Genomic DNA, 20,765 nt, shown 5'->3' with positions numbered 1-20,765 from the left:
AGGTTTACATTTAGACTATATTCTGAATAGACATGTACATTTGATACACTGTTGTTATGCTGTAGGAGTCAAACCTGTACATTTGATACACTGTTGTTTTGCCGTAGGAGTCAAACCTGTACATTTGATACACTGTTGTTTTGCCGTAGGAGTCAAACCTGTAAATTTGATGCACAGTTGTTTTGTTGTAGGAGTAAAACCTGTACATTTGATACACTGTTGTTTTGCTGTAGGAGTCAAACCTGTACATTTGATACACTGTTGTTTTGCTGTAGGAGTCAAACCTGTACATTTGATACACTGTTGTTATGCTGTAGGAGTCAAACCTGTAAATTTGATACACTGTTGTTTTGCTGTAGGAGTCAAACCTGTACATGTGATACACTGTTGTTTTGCTGTAGGAGTCAAACCTGTACATTTGATACACTGTTGTTTTGCCGTAGGAGTCAAACCTGTACATTTGATACACTGTTGTTTTGCCGTAGGAGTCAAACCTGTAAATTTGATGCACAGTTGTTTTGTTGTAGGAGTAAAACCTGTACATTTGATACACTGTTGTTTTGCTGTAGGAGTCAAACCTGTACATTTGATACACTGTTGTTTTGCTGTAGGAGTCAAACCTGTACATTTGATACACTGTTGTTATGCTGTAGGAGTCAAACCTGTAAATTTGATACACTGTTGTTTTGCTGTAGGAGTCAAACCTGTACATTTGATACACTGTTGTTATGCTGTAGGAGTCAAACCTGTACATTTGATACACTGTTGTTTTGCTGTAGGATTCAGACCTATACATTTGATACACTGTTGTTTTGCTGTAGGAGTCAAACCTGTACATTTGATACACTGTTGTTATGCTGTAGGAGTCAAACCTGTACATTTGATGCACTGTTGTTATGCTGTTGGAGTCAGACCTATACATTTGATACACTGTTGTTATGCTGTAGGAGTCAAACCTGTACATTGGGTAAACTATTGTTTTGTTACAGGAATCAGAGACCTGTACATTGTGTACACTATTGTTTTGCTATTGGAGTGTATTCCTGGTGTTAGGGGAGGTAACTGACAATTCCTTGTAGGAGGTCAATTACCATACGTTCGAAGTTAATAGATGTGTTTAAAAATTTTAAAATGAGATCAAATCAGTTCAAAAGTTTATGATTTGCTCTCATATAAAACTTGCAGAATTATATTGAAAAAGAGATGAATGTAAAACTGTTGGAAATTAATATGTGAATATGTGTAAATGAAAGGAACCAATTTCTGATAATGATGTTGGCTTAATACAAGTGATATAACTTTGAATAAGAAGAAAAGTGACCTTGATACAAGTGATATAACTTTGAATAAGGAGAAAAGTGACCTTGATACAAGTGAAATAACTTTGAATAAGGAGAAAATTGACCTTGATACAAGTGAAATAATTTTGAATAAGGAGAAAATTGACCTTGACACAAGTGAAATAACTTTGAATAAGGAGAAAATTGACCTTGATACAAGTGAAATAACTTTGAATAAGGTGAAAAGTGACCTTGATACAAGTGAAATAACTTTGAATAAGGAGAAAAGTGACATTGATACAAGTGATATAATTTTGAATAAGGAGAAAATTGACCTTGATACAAGTGAAATAACTTTGACTAAGGAGAAAAGTGACCTTGATACAAGTGAAATAACTTTGAATAAGGAGAAAAGTGACCTTGATACAAGTGAAATAACTTTGAATAAGGAGAAAAGTGACCTTGATACAAGTGAAATAACTTTGAATAAGGAGAAAAGTGACCTTGATACAAGTGATATAATTTTGAATAAGGAGAAAATTGACCTTGATACAAGTGAAATAACTTTGAATAAGGAGAAAATTGACCTTGATACAAGTGAAATAACTTTGAATAAGGAGAAAAGTGACCTTGATACAAGTGATATAACTTTGAATAAGGAGAAAAGTGACCTTGATACAAGTGATATAACTTTTAGTAAGGAGAAAAGTGACCTTGATACTGGGTATTCAGCATAATAAGACAAATTTGAGATGATATTGTTGATCTTAGTTGGTTTTATTGATAGCAACCTTTGTAACAAACATATTCGACCTAACCAACCTTGATTTCACAAGGCAGTGACCTTGACAATGTTCTTGGTTGTATTCGTAAACAATGAAAGTTGTTCATGGTAACCTTTATTATTTAGTACTTTACCATGAAAGATGGTGAGTTATCATGACAATATGGATTGTTAATGCTGGTGATTGTAACAAAAGTGGAATCACTGTGGCAACACTGATTGTGAATGGTAGTGATTGTGACAAATATCACCATGACAACATGGATTGTAATTGACAGTGATTGTAACAAATACGAATTCAACATAGTAACATTGAATATAACAGTGACAAATGGTAATTAAAAGTTCTTGAGATGTGCTTGAAAACAACAGTGACCTTGACATGACATTGACATGTAGAAATCTTTATGTCTTGTTGTATATGAAGACCAAAGTGAAAGTCTCTGTCTTTCAAACCAATTACATATCAAATTATCAGCTCTGTTGCTCCCTCCTAATCTCCTTCTGACACGATGGAAGAGAGTTATTCTATTGTCATTAGTACAAGTACAGACAATTACCCTGATAAAGACACTAGACATGGAGCTGCATACAAATTAAAGCTATGATGATAATAAATAGCCCCCAACTTTTTGTGTTTAGAATGGAAGGTTGACCATTGGTAATTGCATCATGTATTGTAATAGCCATTTGTCGACAGTGTATTCCTTTTGATACACCCATAATTGATAGAATGGATGTGCTCATCCCTGGGGGGCCTCCTTGTGTGTAACTTAATTACAATGAGATATAGAGAATTACCATCATCCTGACTTACACTTCATTTCACCCGAATTAAGGATGTTAATTCAGTATGACTAAAGCAGTTACAGATTTTCTACCAACGTAGTTTTAGGAAAAAAACAAATTAATAATGATTTAGTTGATAAAACATGTTCCAACAAGTATATTCTGGTACCAGAAAATTGTAGTAAACTAATTTAGTGAGATGAAATTTTTATGGTTGTCGACATGACTATATTATATCATATGTAGATTTTTTTGAAATACTGTTGAGGTTCTTTGGAAGATATTATCTTAAAAATATTGATCTAGTAAACACTCATTATTAATTGCTCTGCATTAATATCTTTTCTGAGTTTCAAGTCAGAATTTGTACATTTGACCTATGGGATTATTTGTTATAGGATAAATCTGTGATATACCTTTCTCTGTCATAGTTTTATAGAAAGATGTGTTTTGGTTAGTGCTTGGTTTTGTGGACCAATGTTACAAAATCTATTAGTACTAAAATCCATGTCAGTTTTGATCTTTTCATGGACATAGGGATTGATGGATAAACAATATCCACAAACTGCCTCAAAAAGTAATGATTTGGCAGTATTATAGAAATGAATTGAAGTGTTTTGGGAGCAGTTAAACTATGATTAAACAACACAAATAGGAGAAATTATTCTGTGATCAAACACGTGGCTTGGGAGAAAACTTGTGTCGTAGTCAGCATTAGCTGTAGACAGTCTGTCTATATCCAAAGTGAAATTCAGTTGATAAAACAGATACTTCAATGTGTTTGGGGAACAGAAAATTGATCTGATCGATCTGATCTGTATTCTTCTAAGGTAAGTAAAGAGTGTATAGTAATTAAAATACACTATGTAAATTGTCTCTTTTCTTAACCTAGTTCTAAAGCAAAACATCTATTCAAGTTGTTTAATGAGAGCTTTGGTACTGGTGAGCAGTTCATCTGTGATTGAATATCATCTTTTTTGTAATATCATTCTCTATAATATAGAGGTCATGTTCATTGTTAACCTAGTTCTAAAGCAAAACATCTATTCAAGTTGTTTAATGAGAGCTTTGGTACACAAGTTAAGTCCATCAATCATGTAACAAGTTAAGATCAAATAGTGTGTTGTGTTACTACGCAGAGAGATGTTCAGTCCAGAGTCACAAGGTCCTTATGTTTGAATGAGTCAAGCTCACCGTTCAAAGTGTACTTTGATTTTTTCATAGAAAAATAAAATGTACAGATGAGAAATAAGTACAAAGAAAAATAAATATTTAGGACTCTGCTCACAAAAATCATTGTAATTCAATTGAGAATTTCTTTTATTATTTTTTTTGTGAATAACAATATTTCTGTTAAGCAATTAACATTTTTTTTTTGCTCGAGCTTCCACCATGTATACAATCAAACAATTTTAATTAGAATCATTCGTTAACTATTAAGTATATTGATTTATTTCAATATGTGTAGTTGATACCTGCTCTTTTTCATATAGTCGATACACCTTGTTAACTAAACAGTGAGAACTCAACCTTCATTGAAGGAGCACTTTTGACACCTGTTATATATATTTATAAAAATGCCAGGTCAATATCTTGATCAGCATAGAAAATTTACAAGATTTTTATTCACTCATGGAACAGCAATTTTTTTGTGTGTTAAAATTACCATCCCTCTGTATAATATTTTAAACAAAGTGTTAGTTATAAATTCATGTCACATATTTGTATACTGACCACAATATGTCAGATATCATGTGTAGTGAAAATGAAAGTTATCAATTGAAATAAATAAAAATTTGTCAACTGATAAAATTTTCTTTTCTATACAATGTATAACTGTTCACAATGAAAGTATGTCATCATATGTTAACATAGAAGGGTAATGACACTTTCATGTTAAACAACAATAAGTGGTTGTTGAGAATCATTTTATAGTTTTTATAAATTTGAACAGCAGTTTACAAAAAGAAGTCCTTATATAGGTTTAGGAATATTGGAATGTAGACCTCTTCAGCAGGCTTTCTAAGAAGTCAGCTGATCATGTGTTGCTGATATGTCTGTGTCAGCTGACTCAGCTCTGTAAATAACAATATGCATATGAGGTCTTGAATTTCCGTTTGAACAGTTGTAATAAGGAAAAGGTTAAGAGAGGTCTCATAGTGTAGATGATCTCTTAATGTTAATGGTCTTTTTTGATATACATATATAAAAGTTGATCTGATAAAAATTCAGAATCTATGTTCTACTTAGATGAATATATTAAATAGTTAGTTAGTATAACATATAGGATTTGCAAAGTTGATATTTCATGGAGATTTTATGCATTTTATTGAACCTGAAATTTATATTCATTTTAAATCATAGAGTAGAATTAGAAATGAATCTTTGTTTCCATATATCCTTAGATGAAACCCAGTGCAGATAGGGATATTGTAAGAGGGTGTAGGGTTGTCAGTGTGGGTAAGTGGGTTGTATGGGTGTGGGTAGGGGTAAGCAGGGTGTTGGGATGTGGGAGGGGTGAGTGGGGTGTTGGGAAGTGAGTATGTTAGGCATTTGGATATGAATGGGGGATGAGTGAGGTACAGGTTGGGATGAGGGTGGGGGTAAGTGAGGTGTGAGTGTGTGGGTGGAGAATCAGTTGGATGTTGAGGTGTAGATGAGGTATGATTGGGGTGTAGGGATGTGGGTGGGGGATGAATGGGGTGATAGGATGTGAGTGGGGTGATGAATGGGGTGTTAGGATGTGAGTGGGGTGATGAATGGGATGTTGAGATGTAGATGAGGTATGAATGGGGTGTAGGGATGTGGGTGGGGGATGAATGGGGTGATAGGATGTGAGTGGGGTGATGAATGGGGTGTTGAGGTGTGGATGAGGGATTAATGGAGTGTTGGGTGGAATATTACATATTACCTACTCCGAATCAGGGGAAAGGACCATTACAATAAAACAAAAGCATTTGTTATTCATTTTACTGAAGAGCATGTATCCATGGACTTATTGCCAGGCATAGGCTTGTTTTTAGTGAGTTTTTACAATAACATTCTTTGAATGTTTAACAGGTTTTAACAAGATTGTATTCTATAAAGTATAAAAACAGTAATGTGATATTAAGGAATAAGTTAAACTAAAATATAGATCTGTTTGCCACAGCTCTGAATGCTAATTTACCAACCTATGTCTCTCCGGTCCCCAATCAACAGGCTTGGGCAGTTGATGCTCTCTCTCTGGATAGGAATGGGTTGAAAGCGTGTGCATTCCCTCCATTCGATCTGGCGGGCAGGGTGCTTCAGAAGTTTTGAGAACATTCTTATTCTCTTCTGATAGCTCATCTTTGGCCGATGGCAGCTCTGGTTTCCAGAGTAACTATTTCTGCTGGTTGACCAGCCTTTGTGGTTGCCACTCAGTCTAGACCTCCTTTTGGCAGCCTCTGTCCTAAGTGGTGTGCTCACAGCCTCAGATCCTCCACCTTCACAAGTGGAGGCTATCACAGGAGGCATTTCTCAGGCAGGCTTTCCTGAGAATGTGTTGGAGAGCACTGCAAGATCAATCAAGTCTTTCTCTTCTTCTGTCTACCAATCCAAATGGAGAATATTCTGTGGTTGGTGTGGTGAGAGGCAGATTGATTCAATCAAGGCCCCTGTTCCAGTGATTGCAGATTTTCTTCTGTCTTTATTCAGAAAGTGCTCCTGGAACTAAAGCTAGCTATCACTCTGCTTATGCTGGCATCTTTGTTTTTCATGGCAGGCAAGAAGTCAGCACTTCTTCCTTGTTTGCTCTGGTTAGAAGCTTTGGCCTGGTCAGACCTAAAGTCAGGCAGCTAGCCCCTCATTGGAATCTATTGTTCATGCTAGATTCCTTGACTAGAGCCCCTTGGGAGTGCCTCTCTGAAGTTGGTTTTTCTCATTGTCTTGGCTTCAGGGTACAGACTCATGCTTGTCATGTCTTCATGCTTGTCTTCGTTGGTCTAGGGAGTGTACTGCGGTCTCTTTGGTCACCCATCCTACATTCTTAGTGAAGAATCAGGTGCCTGGTTTTACTTCTGATACAATTAGGATTCCTTCCTTGGCAGGAAGCTCTGACAGTGACAGTTCACTTTGTCCTTGTCACGCCTTGTCACGCCTTGTGGTTTTATCTCGATAAAATCAGGGAGGGATTGTGAGGTTCCCATTCTTTTTTGTTTCTGCCCATCAAACAGGGTAAGCAGAATATCATTGCTTAGTCCGTCTCTAGATGGATCTAAGAGGTAATTTGCTCTGCTTTCGACCAATCAAATGAGAGGATCTGTGTGCGGTTCAAGGTTAGGGGTCATGAGGTGAGGGCTCTTGCTTCGTCTTGGGTTCTTCTTTCAGGTTCTTCCTTTCAGGAGGTCATGCCAGCTGTCTTCTGGCAAGGACAGGCCACCTTTACTGACTTTTACATGAGATCATTGGCATCAGTCACTGATGACCTTTTTACTCTAGGTCCTCTGGTTGTGGCACAGTCAGTGGTTGTTACCCATCTGTTAATCAGTAGTATGTATCACATCCCATGTTGTCTGTCCACAGGTGGTTTTTTGTTGTTGTCCAAATTTTTTGCTTGGGTATAATTTCTGCCCTTCTTACTACCCTATATCAGATTTGGAGCTGGGATGTGAATGTCTCCTCTATGGTAAGAGGAATTGGCATACTAAAGTTATGGTAATTATTACCGAAATAAAAAAAAAATGTCACTACATAGTTGACAATAATTACAGTTAGAACATGTAAACAATCTTGTGCTTAGTCTACTTTAGTACCTGGCAATTATCACCAAATTATCAAAAGTCATCATTTTCATGAAAATTGCAATGTTCCTTGTAATGAGGCCAGACAACCACAGTCAAAAGTGGTGTTGCCAGGATACCACAGTCAGTATAGACGTTGCCTGGATACCACAGTCGGTATAGGCATTGCCAAGATACCACAGTCAGTAGAGACATTACAAGGATACCAAAGTCAGTAGAGGTGTAGTTATATAGCACAGTCAGAACAGCCATCACCAGCATACCACAGTCCGCAATGGCATCATCAAGATACCACTGTCAGCAGAGGCATCGCCAAGATACCACTGTCAGCAGAGGCATTGCCAGGATCCCACTGTCAGCAGAGGCATCGCCAGGATACCACAGTCAGCTGAGGCATCGCCAGGATGCCACAGTTAGCTGAGGCATTGCCAGGATACCACAGTCAGCTGAGGCATCGCCAGGATACCACAGTCAGCTGAGGCATCGCCAAGATACCACTGTCAGCAGAGGCATCGCCAGGATCCCACTGTCAGCAGAGGCATCGCCAGGATACCACAGTCGGAAGAGGCATCGCCAGGATACCACAGTCGGAAGAGGCATCGCCAGGATACCACAGTCAGCTGAGGCATCGCCAGGATACCACAGTCGGAAGAGTTGTCACCAGGATACCACTTCCAATAGGGATGTCAGACTTGGCAGCCCAAAGTGAATGTGGGAACAGTTTGTATTATTCAGGAAGGTGAGATCCTGTCATTGGCAGTCATGGTTGTATAGGCAAGACACTTCACTCAAGTTATATAGGATGGTATGTGATGGCCCTTACACATCAATACCAAATGTTACTTTCATTTCATTTCTGGAACATTTTTTTTTCTTTAATTGTTTCAGCTGTATGGCTTTACGATGCCTTGAGTTACTTCAAAATAGAAATTGTAGATGGCTAGAGTTCATCAGAGACTCTAGTGTGATGTTTTAACAAATGCTTGTCAACAGCTTTTATCATTGAAAATGAGGCTGTGTTGAAAAGTTATTTGTTAAGTTTATACACATGTGAAAAGTTGAATATTGGGTGTATCTAATGTAGCACACCTTAGTCCTGTGATTTGGCTAACAGTTAACTGTACTCAGCCTCATATGAACTTTCATAGTCTTTACCACAGCAAATCCCTGACCCAGAGTAGATAACAGGTTTACTCTTGTTAGATATGATGAATAGTATATTGACTTACCTACATCTGCATCTATTTTTTGTCCCATTTATTTTATCTAGGGTACTGAGTCTGGTTTTCTTTCAACAGTAAATGCCCTGGATGTGAACTTACAGCTGGGCAACCTGACCAAAGATGAAGAGATAAAGTTCACTTTTAAGTAAATTTCAAGAGCTTATTTCAAGTATCAAGCTCATGAACTGCCTTGTTGATTATAGTTATTATAAATGACAGAACTTTGTCTACAATGTGATATAATTACCTGCAAGTTCTGTCATTTATAACAACTGTTAATGCCATTACAAATGTTCCAATATTTCTGTTACAAAATGTATCTATTAAGTAAGTTATCTACATGTTTAAGGTATATCGTATATATTTTATATGAGTTGTTGTGTACATTGTAGATTTATTGAGTTTTAATGGTAAAAGACTTTTCTCTGTATGTAAATTGTCTGCATCAATGACATTCCCCTGGCATTCTGTAATCATGTATTTATAGACATGTACTACATGTGATGATTAGTAACTATGCCATAAAATGTGCATGTGTATCACTTACAACATACTGAAATTCAAGTTCAAATAGGTGTGTATTAATATTGATAAACACAGATACAGATGGTATGTGACATAAAAGACGGATGTTATCAGAAAATTTGACAAGATTGTGAATTTTAAATCACTTGATGTCTAGATTTTCATACACTGTGTATATAACCGCCTACAAACTGACAGTATTGAAGGTAAAGTAAGTATTTAAGAAATTGTTTTAATTCTTAAATTTTGTGTAAATTTCTGTTACTCAACCGCAAATGACTTACTAGTGAAATCTTTTCTTTTTAATAACATACAAAAAGGAGAAAAAATATATATACATGTTGTGAAGAATTGAATACCTTGATTGGTTTTTTAAAAGGAAATTTTGAATTTATTAAAATTTTTGTTTGATATTTGTTCAATTTCATAAATGACTTACCTTTATAGATATTTAAAAGGTGTGTTTTATGGAATCAAGACATAAACTTCAATAATATGTAGATCTTTTTTCATAAATATTTGGATGGTTTAAAATGTCTTCAGGTATTTTAAAACTTTACTGAGGAAGTTAGTTGAGCTTGTCATTCTTAATTCTAAAATATTGAACAGTTTGATAATTTGATAAGACAAGCCTCTGTGATAATTGAAGTATTGGTCCTGTAAATTAATGAAAGCAAATATCAGAATCTGCTTTTCCAGGTCACTTGGTCGTTACGACAATGAAATAGGTTGTATGATCAATTACATCATTATGTTTGTGTATTCTTGTGGCAAACTTTCTCCCTAAGCATTGCTGTTTTTCCTGAACTCTTTCAAGTGCTTGTACTCATTAAATGTAGTCAGCCCATACACTTTACTCTGTCTGTGGCTCATCTTGTATACTGACACCTACAATAATCTGATATTGTATGTGTGTACATGTTAAGATGTCAGAATGTCAGCTAATATCTTGTCTTCTATATCACAATGTCCAGAGTTACGGCCTTTTGTTTGTTTTCATTAGCAAATGATGTCTGGTACACATAATATTCTTGTTATCTTACCTCAATTCTGAAAAGATGTATATATAGTAACACATCTGGAGTCTGAAAGTTTATTTTGTAAAATTAAGGTTTACAAATGGGTGGGGTGGTTAGGGGTGTGTCCCATTGGCATTGGTTGTAGAAACTGGAGGGGTTTCGGGAAAGTGTATTGCTGACATCTGGACATACCAGCTTATTAAATATCATCTTTGATATATAATTAAAATGTTCAGTAGGTTGTTATTTATCCCAGAATATTATCAAGTGTAGTATTTTGATAGAAAGGTGGTAACTATGAACCAAATGTGTTAAATGGTTCTGAAGATGTGACATTGATTCAGAATGGGTCTGGATAGACTTGGATATATATGTATAGTTAATGAATAAGTTATTCTTAGAAAGAAAATATCTGATGTTTCTGAAGAACATCAATATGAATCATTCTTATGTCATGATCTTGGCATATCATCTAGATTTCACTGGTAAATCGGTTTAATCAAAGTCAGAATGTGTGGTAAAATTTGTAAACTTAAACTCTATCTGTTGTTTTGACAAATTTTTCTGAATTGTCCCATGTCTATGTAAATGTTCAAACTGTAGCGTGTTTGCCAGTGTCCCATTCTTAAGGGTGTTTGTAGAATGATTTAATTCCATATCCACAGGGGGACCATTTTAACTATGAATCTTTGTTGTCATAACAACATTCTGGGTAGATATAAGAAGGAATGATTCTATATAGTGAATGCCTGTAATATCACAGCACTGTATCTGACAATAAGCCCAAGCCTAGTGATAAGTCAATGATCTATTACTGTTTAGTAGAATAACCTTAATAAAAACTGTTTCATAGTCCTGTAATAAGCCCACTCCCTGACTCTAAGTCACAAGGTATTGGCCCTATAAGTTATAAGTCAGTTATTGACCTTTTGGGTGCCATAATATCCCATCCCCTGACTCTCAATCTCAAGTAAGGTATTCGCCTCTTGGGTACTATGATAAGTTCATCCCTTGACTACAAGTCACAAGGTAATGGTCTCTTGTATCCCCTAATAAGCCCAGTCCCTGCCTTTAAGTCACAAGTAACTTGGGTTCCATAATAAGTCAACCTACTGTCTTTTGAATTGGAGGTAACTAATTTGCTCTTTGAGCTTAGGCATACTACCATTTGAACTGAGTATTTTAGTGCTGTGTTCCTGTAAGAAATGTTGGAACTCTACTAGCGTTCATCCTGCAATAAGACAAGATGTGTGTACAAGTTAAGTTGGAGGAGGAGGAGAAGGTTAAGACATACAATATTTATACATGAAAAAGCCACTCCCCACAAATAAACACTCTGTTTCATTTTCCAGATATATTGTAAGAGAGTAAGCTTAAAGTAGTTCCCACCATACTTTAATACTAAACACTTGGAGAGGGAGCTTATTTGAGGATACATATGGTATAACCCTGATTCGAAGACAGAGACTGGGCTTATTAAATGACCGTTATATAGGCATTCACTGTACATTCAAATTAACAGCAACATGGTTATGTTTTGCCTTTGTTTATGGCCAGATATAAAAGATAAATTATTAGTTAAGTGAATTTTCTCTCTTAAATGACCTCTCTGATGATGCAGATCATAATTTCATAGTTATATTACAGAAGTCATTACCAAATCCAAAATTGATAATTGTGTCATGTATGACACCTGTGCTTATCAATGACACTTTCTTTACTCGGTACTGAGGTCATAGAAATGTTTAGATCAGTTGTGTACATCACTTATGATTCAAGAGCTATGATTACTTAAGAAACAAGGAGAACTGTTACTTTCCTGTTGTAAAGCTAGAACATGTAATCAATGTCTTACTTGTTTACTTCAAGTTGATGAAGGAATTGTTCTGTCTATGGTTATTCCTAATCACAATGGTCTGGTATGCTGCAGGTGGGTATAGCTTAAGAAAGAAGATTTTCTAGATTTCACTCCCACATACCACTCTTATACCCCACAACATTCATATATCATGATACCTTCCTTGCTAAACGGTAAGAGTGATTCTATATGCAGAGAATACTCTATGACTTATATTACGGCAAAATATGGCAAAGTTTTATGGTTGTCATAGTGATCTCAATGAGATATATTCTATTACCTTGTGCAATACGATACTGGATGACTTTGATGCTCATTAGAATGCCTCACCTTTGGTTCTGTTGTTGCTAATCTCGCTCTCATTTGAGAGTATGTGTGTTGTTGATGAAGTAGAAGCTCAACACTCTTCTGGAATGCCTGGACTTACTTGCCTTGTATTTTTTTGTGAGTAATAATGTAAATCTTACTTTTGCACTTTAATTTTGCCATAAATTTTCCATCGAATTTGTGTTTGAATTAAGATTCTGAAAACATTTCTGTATCTTCTTTGTTGTTTTTCTATTCAATACCTCACAGTATGTGATGATATCAACCACCAATATTAAGATACATTGGGTTGGAAAATATACCGTAGAAAAGTGGTCTGGTTTGTGTTTTAAGGGTCAAAGATCTCGTTGCAGTAGAAATATAGAGTATATCATTTATCAGTGACCAGACAAGACTCATGTGGTCACAGAATCAGTCTAGAGTTCAGAGGTCTTGGTTTGAGTACTATTCCAGTCATTACATTGACTGATGCTGTATAACACATTGTAATGTTGCTATTTTAGGTATACTTGTGAATTAGTGATAACTGGTATTCAGTATGTTATTGATATGGTGAGGATTTTAACTGTTTGGATTCCATTATCACATTATGTCCAATCATTGCTTGAAACATCCAATCTTTGCTTGAAACATTCAATCATTGACTGAGACATTAAAATATTGACTGAAACATCCAATCATTGACTGAAACATTAAAATATTGACTGAAACATCCAATCGTTGACTGAAACATCCAATCATTGACTGAAACATTCAAATATTGACTGAAACATCCAATCATTGACTGAAACATTCAAATATTGACTGAAACATCCAATCATTGACTGAAACATTCAAATATTGATTCTGAAACATTCAAATATTGACTGAAACATCCAATCGTTGACTGAAACATCCAATCATTGACTGAAACATTCAAATATTGACTGAAACATCCAATCGTTGACTGAAACATCCAATCATTGACTGAAACATTCAAATATTGATTCTGAAACATTCAAATATTGACTGAAACATCCAATCGTTGACTGAAACATCCAAACATTGACTGAAACATCCAATCATTGACTGAAACATTCAAATATTGACTGAAACATCCAATCATTGACTGAAACATTCAATTATTGATTCTGAAACATTCAAATATTGAGTGAAACATCCAATCATTGACTGAAACATTCAAATACTGACTGAAACATCCAATCGTTGACTGAAACATTCAAATATTGAGTGAAACATCCAATCATTGACTGAAACATTTTTAAAGACATTATGACTTCTAGTCTGACTTTGTTCATACATGATGTCACATTGTGAAAAAACTCCTGAGTCTATGTCTGTGCTCTAGGTTATATTGTGGTGCCTAACCGTGGGTTCATGAATTGGCACTTGCTGTTTTTTGCCGACAATTAATGGTTGTTATATGTTTATGGATGTAGTTAACTGGTATAAATAGACAGGAGTCCTCAGATGTATCAGGTTCATGGCCCTTAGCTCTAGACATGTTGGGTTGAGGTGCACTCAGTATCTGCATTGACAGGCAGTAGTCAGATTCTAATTTCCTTGGGGGATATTTCACTTGTTTAAAACTCTAAGCTTAAGAAAAGTACATTCACAGACATCCTTTAATCACAACTGCTATAAAATCATAGTTTAAAGTGTTATTTTGTTGTGAACTAAATGGAATTTAAATTTATGAACAATTAAGAAGATGGATTGGGCCTCTCTAAAATTGTTTTAAATTGTCTAGAATTATTCATAGAGTGTTCTAGTTTACAGGTACATCTTTCTGTCACAGTAGATGGATGATATTCATCTCCTAAAGCATCTATTAATCATAACAACTGTTGCAGAAACAAAAAATTATACCTCACATGGAATGAACTGTACAAGCATTGTAATTGGCTGATGCAGTCAACTTTGACAGGAAGGACACTGAGCGACCCTCCCGACATTTATGCTCAATAAATAGTTTGTGATTACTTTTTGTAATAATCTGATTTTGTATTGATTTCTGTCTATTTAATGCTTAGAAGATAATTTGTGATAAACTGTAATATTTCCACCTATTTTTAAAATTGTTAGTTTTGAGTATTGATTAGCAGCATTTCAACACAGGTAGTATCATTAACAAATCACACTTTGGTTCAGAACAGGTCAATCCATCATCGGGATTGTAAATTAGTTTTTTGGAAAACACATCTTGTAAAAGATGTATCGAGCTGTTGGATATGAAATGTTTATATAACGTAGTTAGATACAACAGTAATGGTACTTCTACTTGTATTTAGCTGATACTTGTGAGGGAGGCTGGAATTGACAAGGCAATTCCTGATGGTTGCATAGTGAACTGTGACAAATGAACTTTGGGTGGCTTGGTAGTGGGACAAGTGAATTGTATATGACAGGAGAATGGAAATTGGTGTTTAACATAATTTGATTTTAAATGCTTTAATAATTGATGTGAATGATGGTGTAAGTGATATGAAATTTGTTGTGAAGAAGATGGTATTTAATACCAGAGACTTAAAATAGAATATATCTATGTCTGTGCTATTACAGAAAAGAAATTTGTTGCTGCTGGTCTCGTTTTTTTTCTGCACTTGTATGCCAACATTACACCTCATACCCAAATACATCAAATAGCTTCTAAGATATTAAACAAATTTGAAAAAAAAATTTAAAAATAAAAAAAAATGAAAGAAAAAAAATTGAACAACAAATGAAGGTGATAAGAATCTACCAGTTATAAAAATACATAGTCCCATGTTACAAACATGAGTAAGGTACATGCAACACATGACCTTTAAAAGTTACATATAACCTTTTTTTTGTAAAGTGTAACCTTTAAAAGTATTGCTTTTCTCACTTATATTAATGGTTATTGAAATTATTCTCCAGCAAGATTTATCACCTGTGAATTTAATAGCAGTATTATAGCATTCACGGTGGTATGAATGAAATGGAATACAGATACACTTGTAACTAACTAGACCACATTTCCAAAAACAAAGCCTAAAAATACATATGTTATACAATATCATGGTTCAAGGAGATTTGTTTGTGTAATGTTTGATGTCACAAGGATACATGTCATTTACCAAGGATAAATTGTTACTGTAACATGCAGCAAGGTAATGGTCTGTACCTGTTTAGGGATATATATAGACCACACAGTCATGAATTCAACTCCATCAATATCTTACCTTGAAAATTCAATTGCTTACATAATGCTTTACAAATGTAAAATAACAATAGACTTTAGGGCTTCAGTGAATAAGTCTCTGTTTTACCTGGGTACATACACAGGTGTTCACTTTTCTGTGTTGTAAGAATACCTCCTATTTCATTAAAACTTGAGAGAAGGTACAAATATGTAGTAATTAGTTAAAAGGTAGTGTTTTACAGGTATAAAGCGAGCCTTTTGTCAGTAAGTGCATGCATAAGTGCATATATGAGAGCATGTGTCCTTGTGCATAAGATATCACATTTGGACCTGAATAGATTTGGTGATGTTCACACCATCACATCCAAGGTCACCCTTGTCTACTTTAAAAAATAAAAAGCTTGTGTGCAAGATTTGGGGTGAAGGGTGTAAGTATCTAATATGAGGCCCAGCTCACTTTTCCAGTAGCACTTCTGTAAATATGACTACCAGGTACTTGTGTTGACTTGTTTCTAGAGTCATAAAAACACATTTTTTATGTCGACACACCACAGCACCTGTGTAAAATGTTCTGCATACCAGAACTTAGACTAATTTCTATTGTGTATTATCGATTCAGCTTGTATAATTATTTCTTGCATAAAGTTTGTGCATTTACAAGACTACAGTATAGAAGAAATGTTTTATGTAGCATGTCCTACATTTGTTTACTTTTTATGCAATTTTTACCTGTGTAGGTTATGTATTATATTATCTGTAAGACACAAACAGCATCGTAAACTTACCTGTCCTGGTTCAGGCTTTCTATTTATATTGTACCAACACTGCCAGATTTGAATGTTTTATCATAGTGATTCAGTATTGATGAGAAAACATAACTTGCAACATAATTTGAAGAAATTTATGTACTATTACTGGAGAAGTACACAAAGCAAACAGCAGCCGATCCCTAAATACATATCAGATCATAGAGCTATGAACGCACCTCTACATCCAGAACCAATAAAATATTCCTTTGTGTATACAGTCTTACATTTTCAAGTTTCCATTATTTGTGGATACTTAAAGCTACTCTTTCTAGAGGGCAAATGGGAGATGTAAAGTTATGAACAACCCAGAAGATTTCTAAATTTGTCCTAAATTTGGACATAAAGTTGTGAGTCCTTTCTAAATAGGGATTGTTGGCATGTCACACTCAAGTTGAAACCATTCCTAATTATCTTAAATAACTACTAAAAGAGAAATAAGAAAGCTTAGGCCCAATTATTAAAGAATAAATCAAATTATTCTGTAGACGTAATTGCTTTTAAAGTTCATTAATTTGATCATACACAAAAAATAACCAGATTGAACAAATTGAAGTTTCAAAGTTTGAAAGCATTTATTAAAGGTTACCAATTATTGTCAGATAGGTGGAATGTTCTTTTTTAGATTTAATGTAACTATTGATAAGGTGACACTGATGCATAATTCCCTGATAACATGCTCCTAACCTGTTATTCCATTAATCTGGAGCTTAACTGGCCAGTTTTCTCATTGATATGGAACTTATCAGATCAGGACAGTTATATTATTACCTTGAACTTACATGGCCTTTACTTACCTGTCTAGTAATCACATTAATATGGAACTTACCTGGTCAGTTATCACATTAATATGGAACTTACCTGGTCAGTTATCACATTAATATGGAACTTACCTGGTCAGTTATCACATTAATATGGAACTTACCTGGTCAGTTATCACATTAATATGGAACTTACCTGGTCAGTTATCACATTAATATGGAACTTACCTGGTCAGTTATCACATTAATATGGAACTTACCTGGTCAGTTATCACATTAATATGGAACTTACCTGGTCAGTTATCACATTAATATGGAACTTACCTGGTCAGTTATCACATTAATATGGAACTTACCTGGTCAGTTATCACATTAATATGGAACTTACCTGGTCAGTTATCACATTAATATGGAACTTACCTGGTCAGTTATCACATTAATATGGAACTTACCTGGTCAGTTATCACATTAATCTTGAACTTACCTGGCCAGTTATCACATTGATATGGAACTTACCTGGCCAGTTATCACATTAATATGGAACTTACCTGGTCAGTTATCACATTAATATGGAACTTACCTGGTCAGTTATCACATTAATATGGAACTTACCTGGTCAGTTATCACATTAATATTGAACTTACCTGGCCAGTTATCACATTAATATGGAACTTACCTGGTCAGTTATCACATTAATATGGAACTTACCTGGTCAGTTATCACATTAATCTTGAACTTACCTGGTCAGTTATCACATTAATATGGAACTTATCTGGTCAGTTATCACATTAATCTTGAACTTACCTGGTCAGTTATCACATTAATATGGAACTTACCTGGTCAGTTATCACATTAATATGGAACTTACCTGGTCAGTTATCACATTAATATGGAACTTACCTGGTCAGTTATCACATTAATCTTGAACTTACCTGGTCAGTTATCACATTAATATGGAACTTACCTGGTCAGTTATCACATTAATATGGAACTTACCTGGTCAGTTATCACATTAATCTTGAACTTACCTGGTCAGTTATCACATTAATATGGACAGTTACACTTAATATGGAACTTACCTGGTCAGTTATCACATTAATGGAACTTACCTGGTCAGTTATCACATTAATATGTTACCTGGTAGTTATCACATTAATATGGAACTTACCTGGTCAGTTATCACATTAATCTTGAACTTACCTGGTCAGTTATCACATTAATATGGAACTTACCTGGTCAGTTATCACATTAATATGGAACTTACCTGGTCAGTTATCACATTAATATGGAACTTACCTGGTCAGTTATCACATTAATCTTGAACTTACCTGGTCAGTTATCACATTAATATGGTCAGTTAACTTACCTGGTCAGTTATCACATTAATCTTGAACTTACCTGGCCAGTTATCACATTGATGTGGAACTTACCTGGCCAGTTATCACATTAATATGGAACTTACCTGGTCAGTTATCACATTAATATGGAACTTACCTGGTCAGTTATCACATTAATATGGAACTTACCTGGTCAGTTATCACATTAATCTTGAACTTACCTGGCCAGTTATCACATTGATATGGAACTTACCTGGCCAGTTATCACATTAATCTTGAACTTACCTGGTCAGTTATCACATTAATATGGAACTTACCTGGTCAGTTATCACATTAATATGGAACTTACCTGGTCAGTTATCACATTAATATGGAACTTACCTGGTCAGTTATCACCTGGTCAGTTATCACATTAATTATCAACTTACCTGGTCAGTTATCACATTAATATGGAACTTACCTGGTCAGTTATCACATTATCACATTAATATGGAACTTACCTGGTCAGTTATCACATTAATATGGAACTTACCTGGTCAGTTATCACATTAATATGGAACTTACCTGGTCAGTTATCACATTAATATGGAACTTACCTGGTCAGTTATCACATTAATATGGAACTTACCTGGTCAGTTATCACATTAATATGGAACTTACCTGGTCAGTTATCACATTAATATGGAACTTACCTGGTCAGTTATCACATTAATATGGAACTTACCTGGTCAGTTATCACATTAATATGGAACTTACCTGGTCAGTTATCACATTAATTAATGGGAACTTACCTGGTTATCATAGTTATCACATTAATATGGAACTTACCTGGTCAGTTATCACATTAATCTGGAACTTTCCTGGTCAGTTATCACCTTTATCTGGAACTTACCTGGTCAGTTATCACATTAATATGGAACTTACCTGGTCAGTTATCACATTAATATGGAACTTACCTGGTTACCTGGTCAGTTATCACATTAATATGGAACTTACCTGGTCAGTTATCACATTAATGGAACTTACCTGGTCAGTTATCACATTAATATGGAACTTACCTGGTCAGTTATCACATTTATCACATTAATATGGAACACATTAATCTTGAACTTACCTGGTCAGTTATCACATTAATATGGAACTTACCTGGTCAGTTATCACATTAATATGGAACTTACCTGGTCAGTTATCACATTAATATGGAACTTACCTGGTCAGTTATCACATTAATATGGAACTTACCTGGTCAGTTATCACATTAATATGGAACTTACCTGGTCAGTTATCACATTAATATGGAACTTACCTGGTCAGTTATCACATTAATATGGAACTTACCTGGTCAGTTATCACATTAATATGGAACTTACCTGGTCAGTTATCACATTAATATGGAACTTACCTGGTCAGTTATCACATTAATATGGAACTTACCTGGTCAGTTAACATTAATATGGAACTTACCTGGTCAGTTATCACATTAATATGGAACTTACCTGGTCAGTTATCACATTAATATGGAACTTACCTGGTCAGTTATCACATTAATCTTGAACTTACCTGGTCAGTTATCACATTAATATGGAACTTACCTGGTCAGTTATCACTTTAATATGGAACTTACCTGGTCAGTTATCACATTAATCTTGAACTTACCTGGTCAGTTATCATATTAATATGGAACTTACCTGGTCAGTTATCACATTAATCTTGAACTTACCTGGTCAGTTATCACATTAATATGGAACTTACCTGGTCAGTTATCACATTAATATGGAACTTACCTGGTCAGTTATCACATTAATATGGAACTTACCTGGTCAGTTATCACATTAATATGGAACCTGGTCAGTTATCACATTAATATGGAACTTACCTGGTCAGTTATCACATTAATATGGAACTTACCTGGTCAGTTATCACATTAATATGGAACTTACCTGGTCAGTTATCACATTAATATGGAACTTACCTGGTCAGTTATCACATTAATATGGAACTTACCTGGTCAGTTATCACATTAATATGGAACTTACCTGGCCAGTGATTTTGTTAACCTTGAATTTGCCTGGCCAATGATTTTATTAACCTTGACCTTGGCCAGTAATTTTACTAAATATAGTTCAA

General features: G+C 34.9%; 1 protein-coding gene across 1 annotated transcript; it reads left to right on the top strand.

Moving 5' to 3' along the window:
• Positions 1–1,290: 1,290 nt before the first annotated feature.
• Positions 1,291–2,017, top strand: LOC132555359 (repetitive organellar protein-like; the record flags this gene model as incomplete). Its single annotated transcript, XM_060219707.1, has 1 exon — positions 1,291–2,017. A coding segment is annotated over one exon (727 nt), but the record flags the coding sequence as incomplete, so codon positions are not given.
• Between the last annotated feature and the right edge of the window lie 18,748 nt (positions 2,018–20,765).

This window comes from Ylistrum balloti, unplaced genomic scaffold (assembly GCF_031769215.1).
Source record: "Ylistrum balloti isolate Yb309-2 unplaced genomic scaffold, AGI_CSIRO_Ybal_v1 Utg370476, whole genome shotgun sequence".
Classification (NCBI taxonomy): Eukaryota; Metazoa; Mollusca; class Bivalvia; order Pectinida; family Pectinidae; genus Ylistrum; species Ylistrum balloti.
This window is presented reverse-complemented; position numbering and strand designations above follow the sequence as displayed.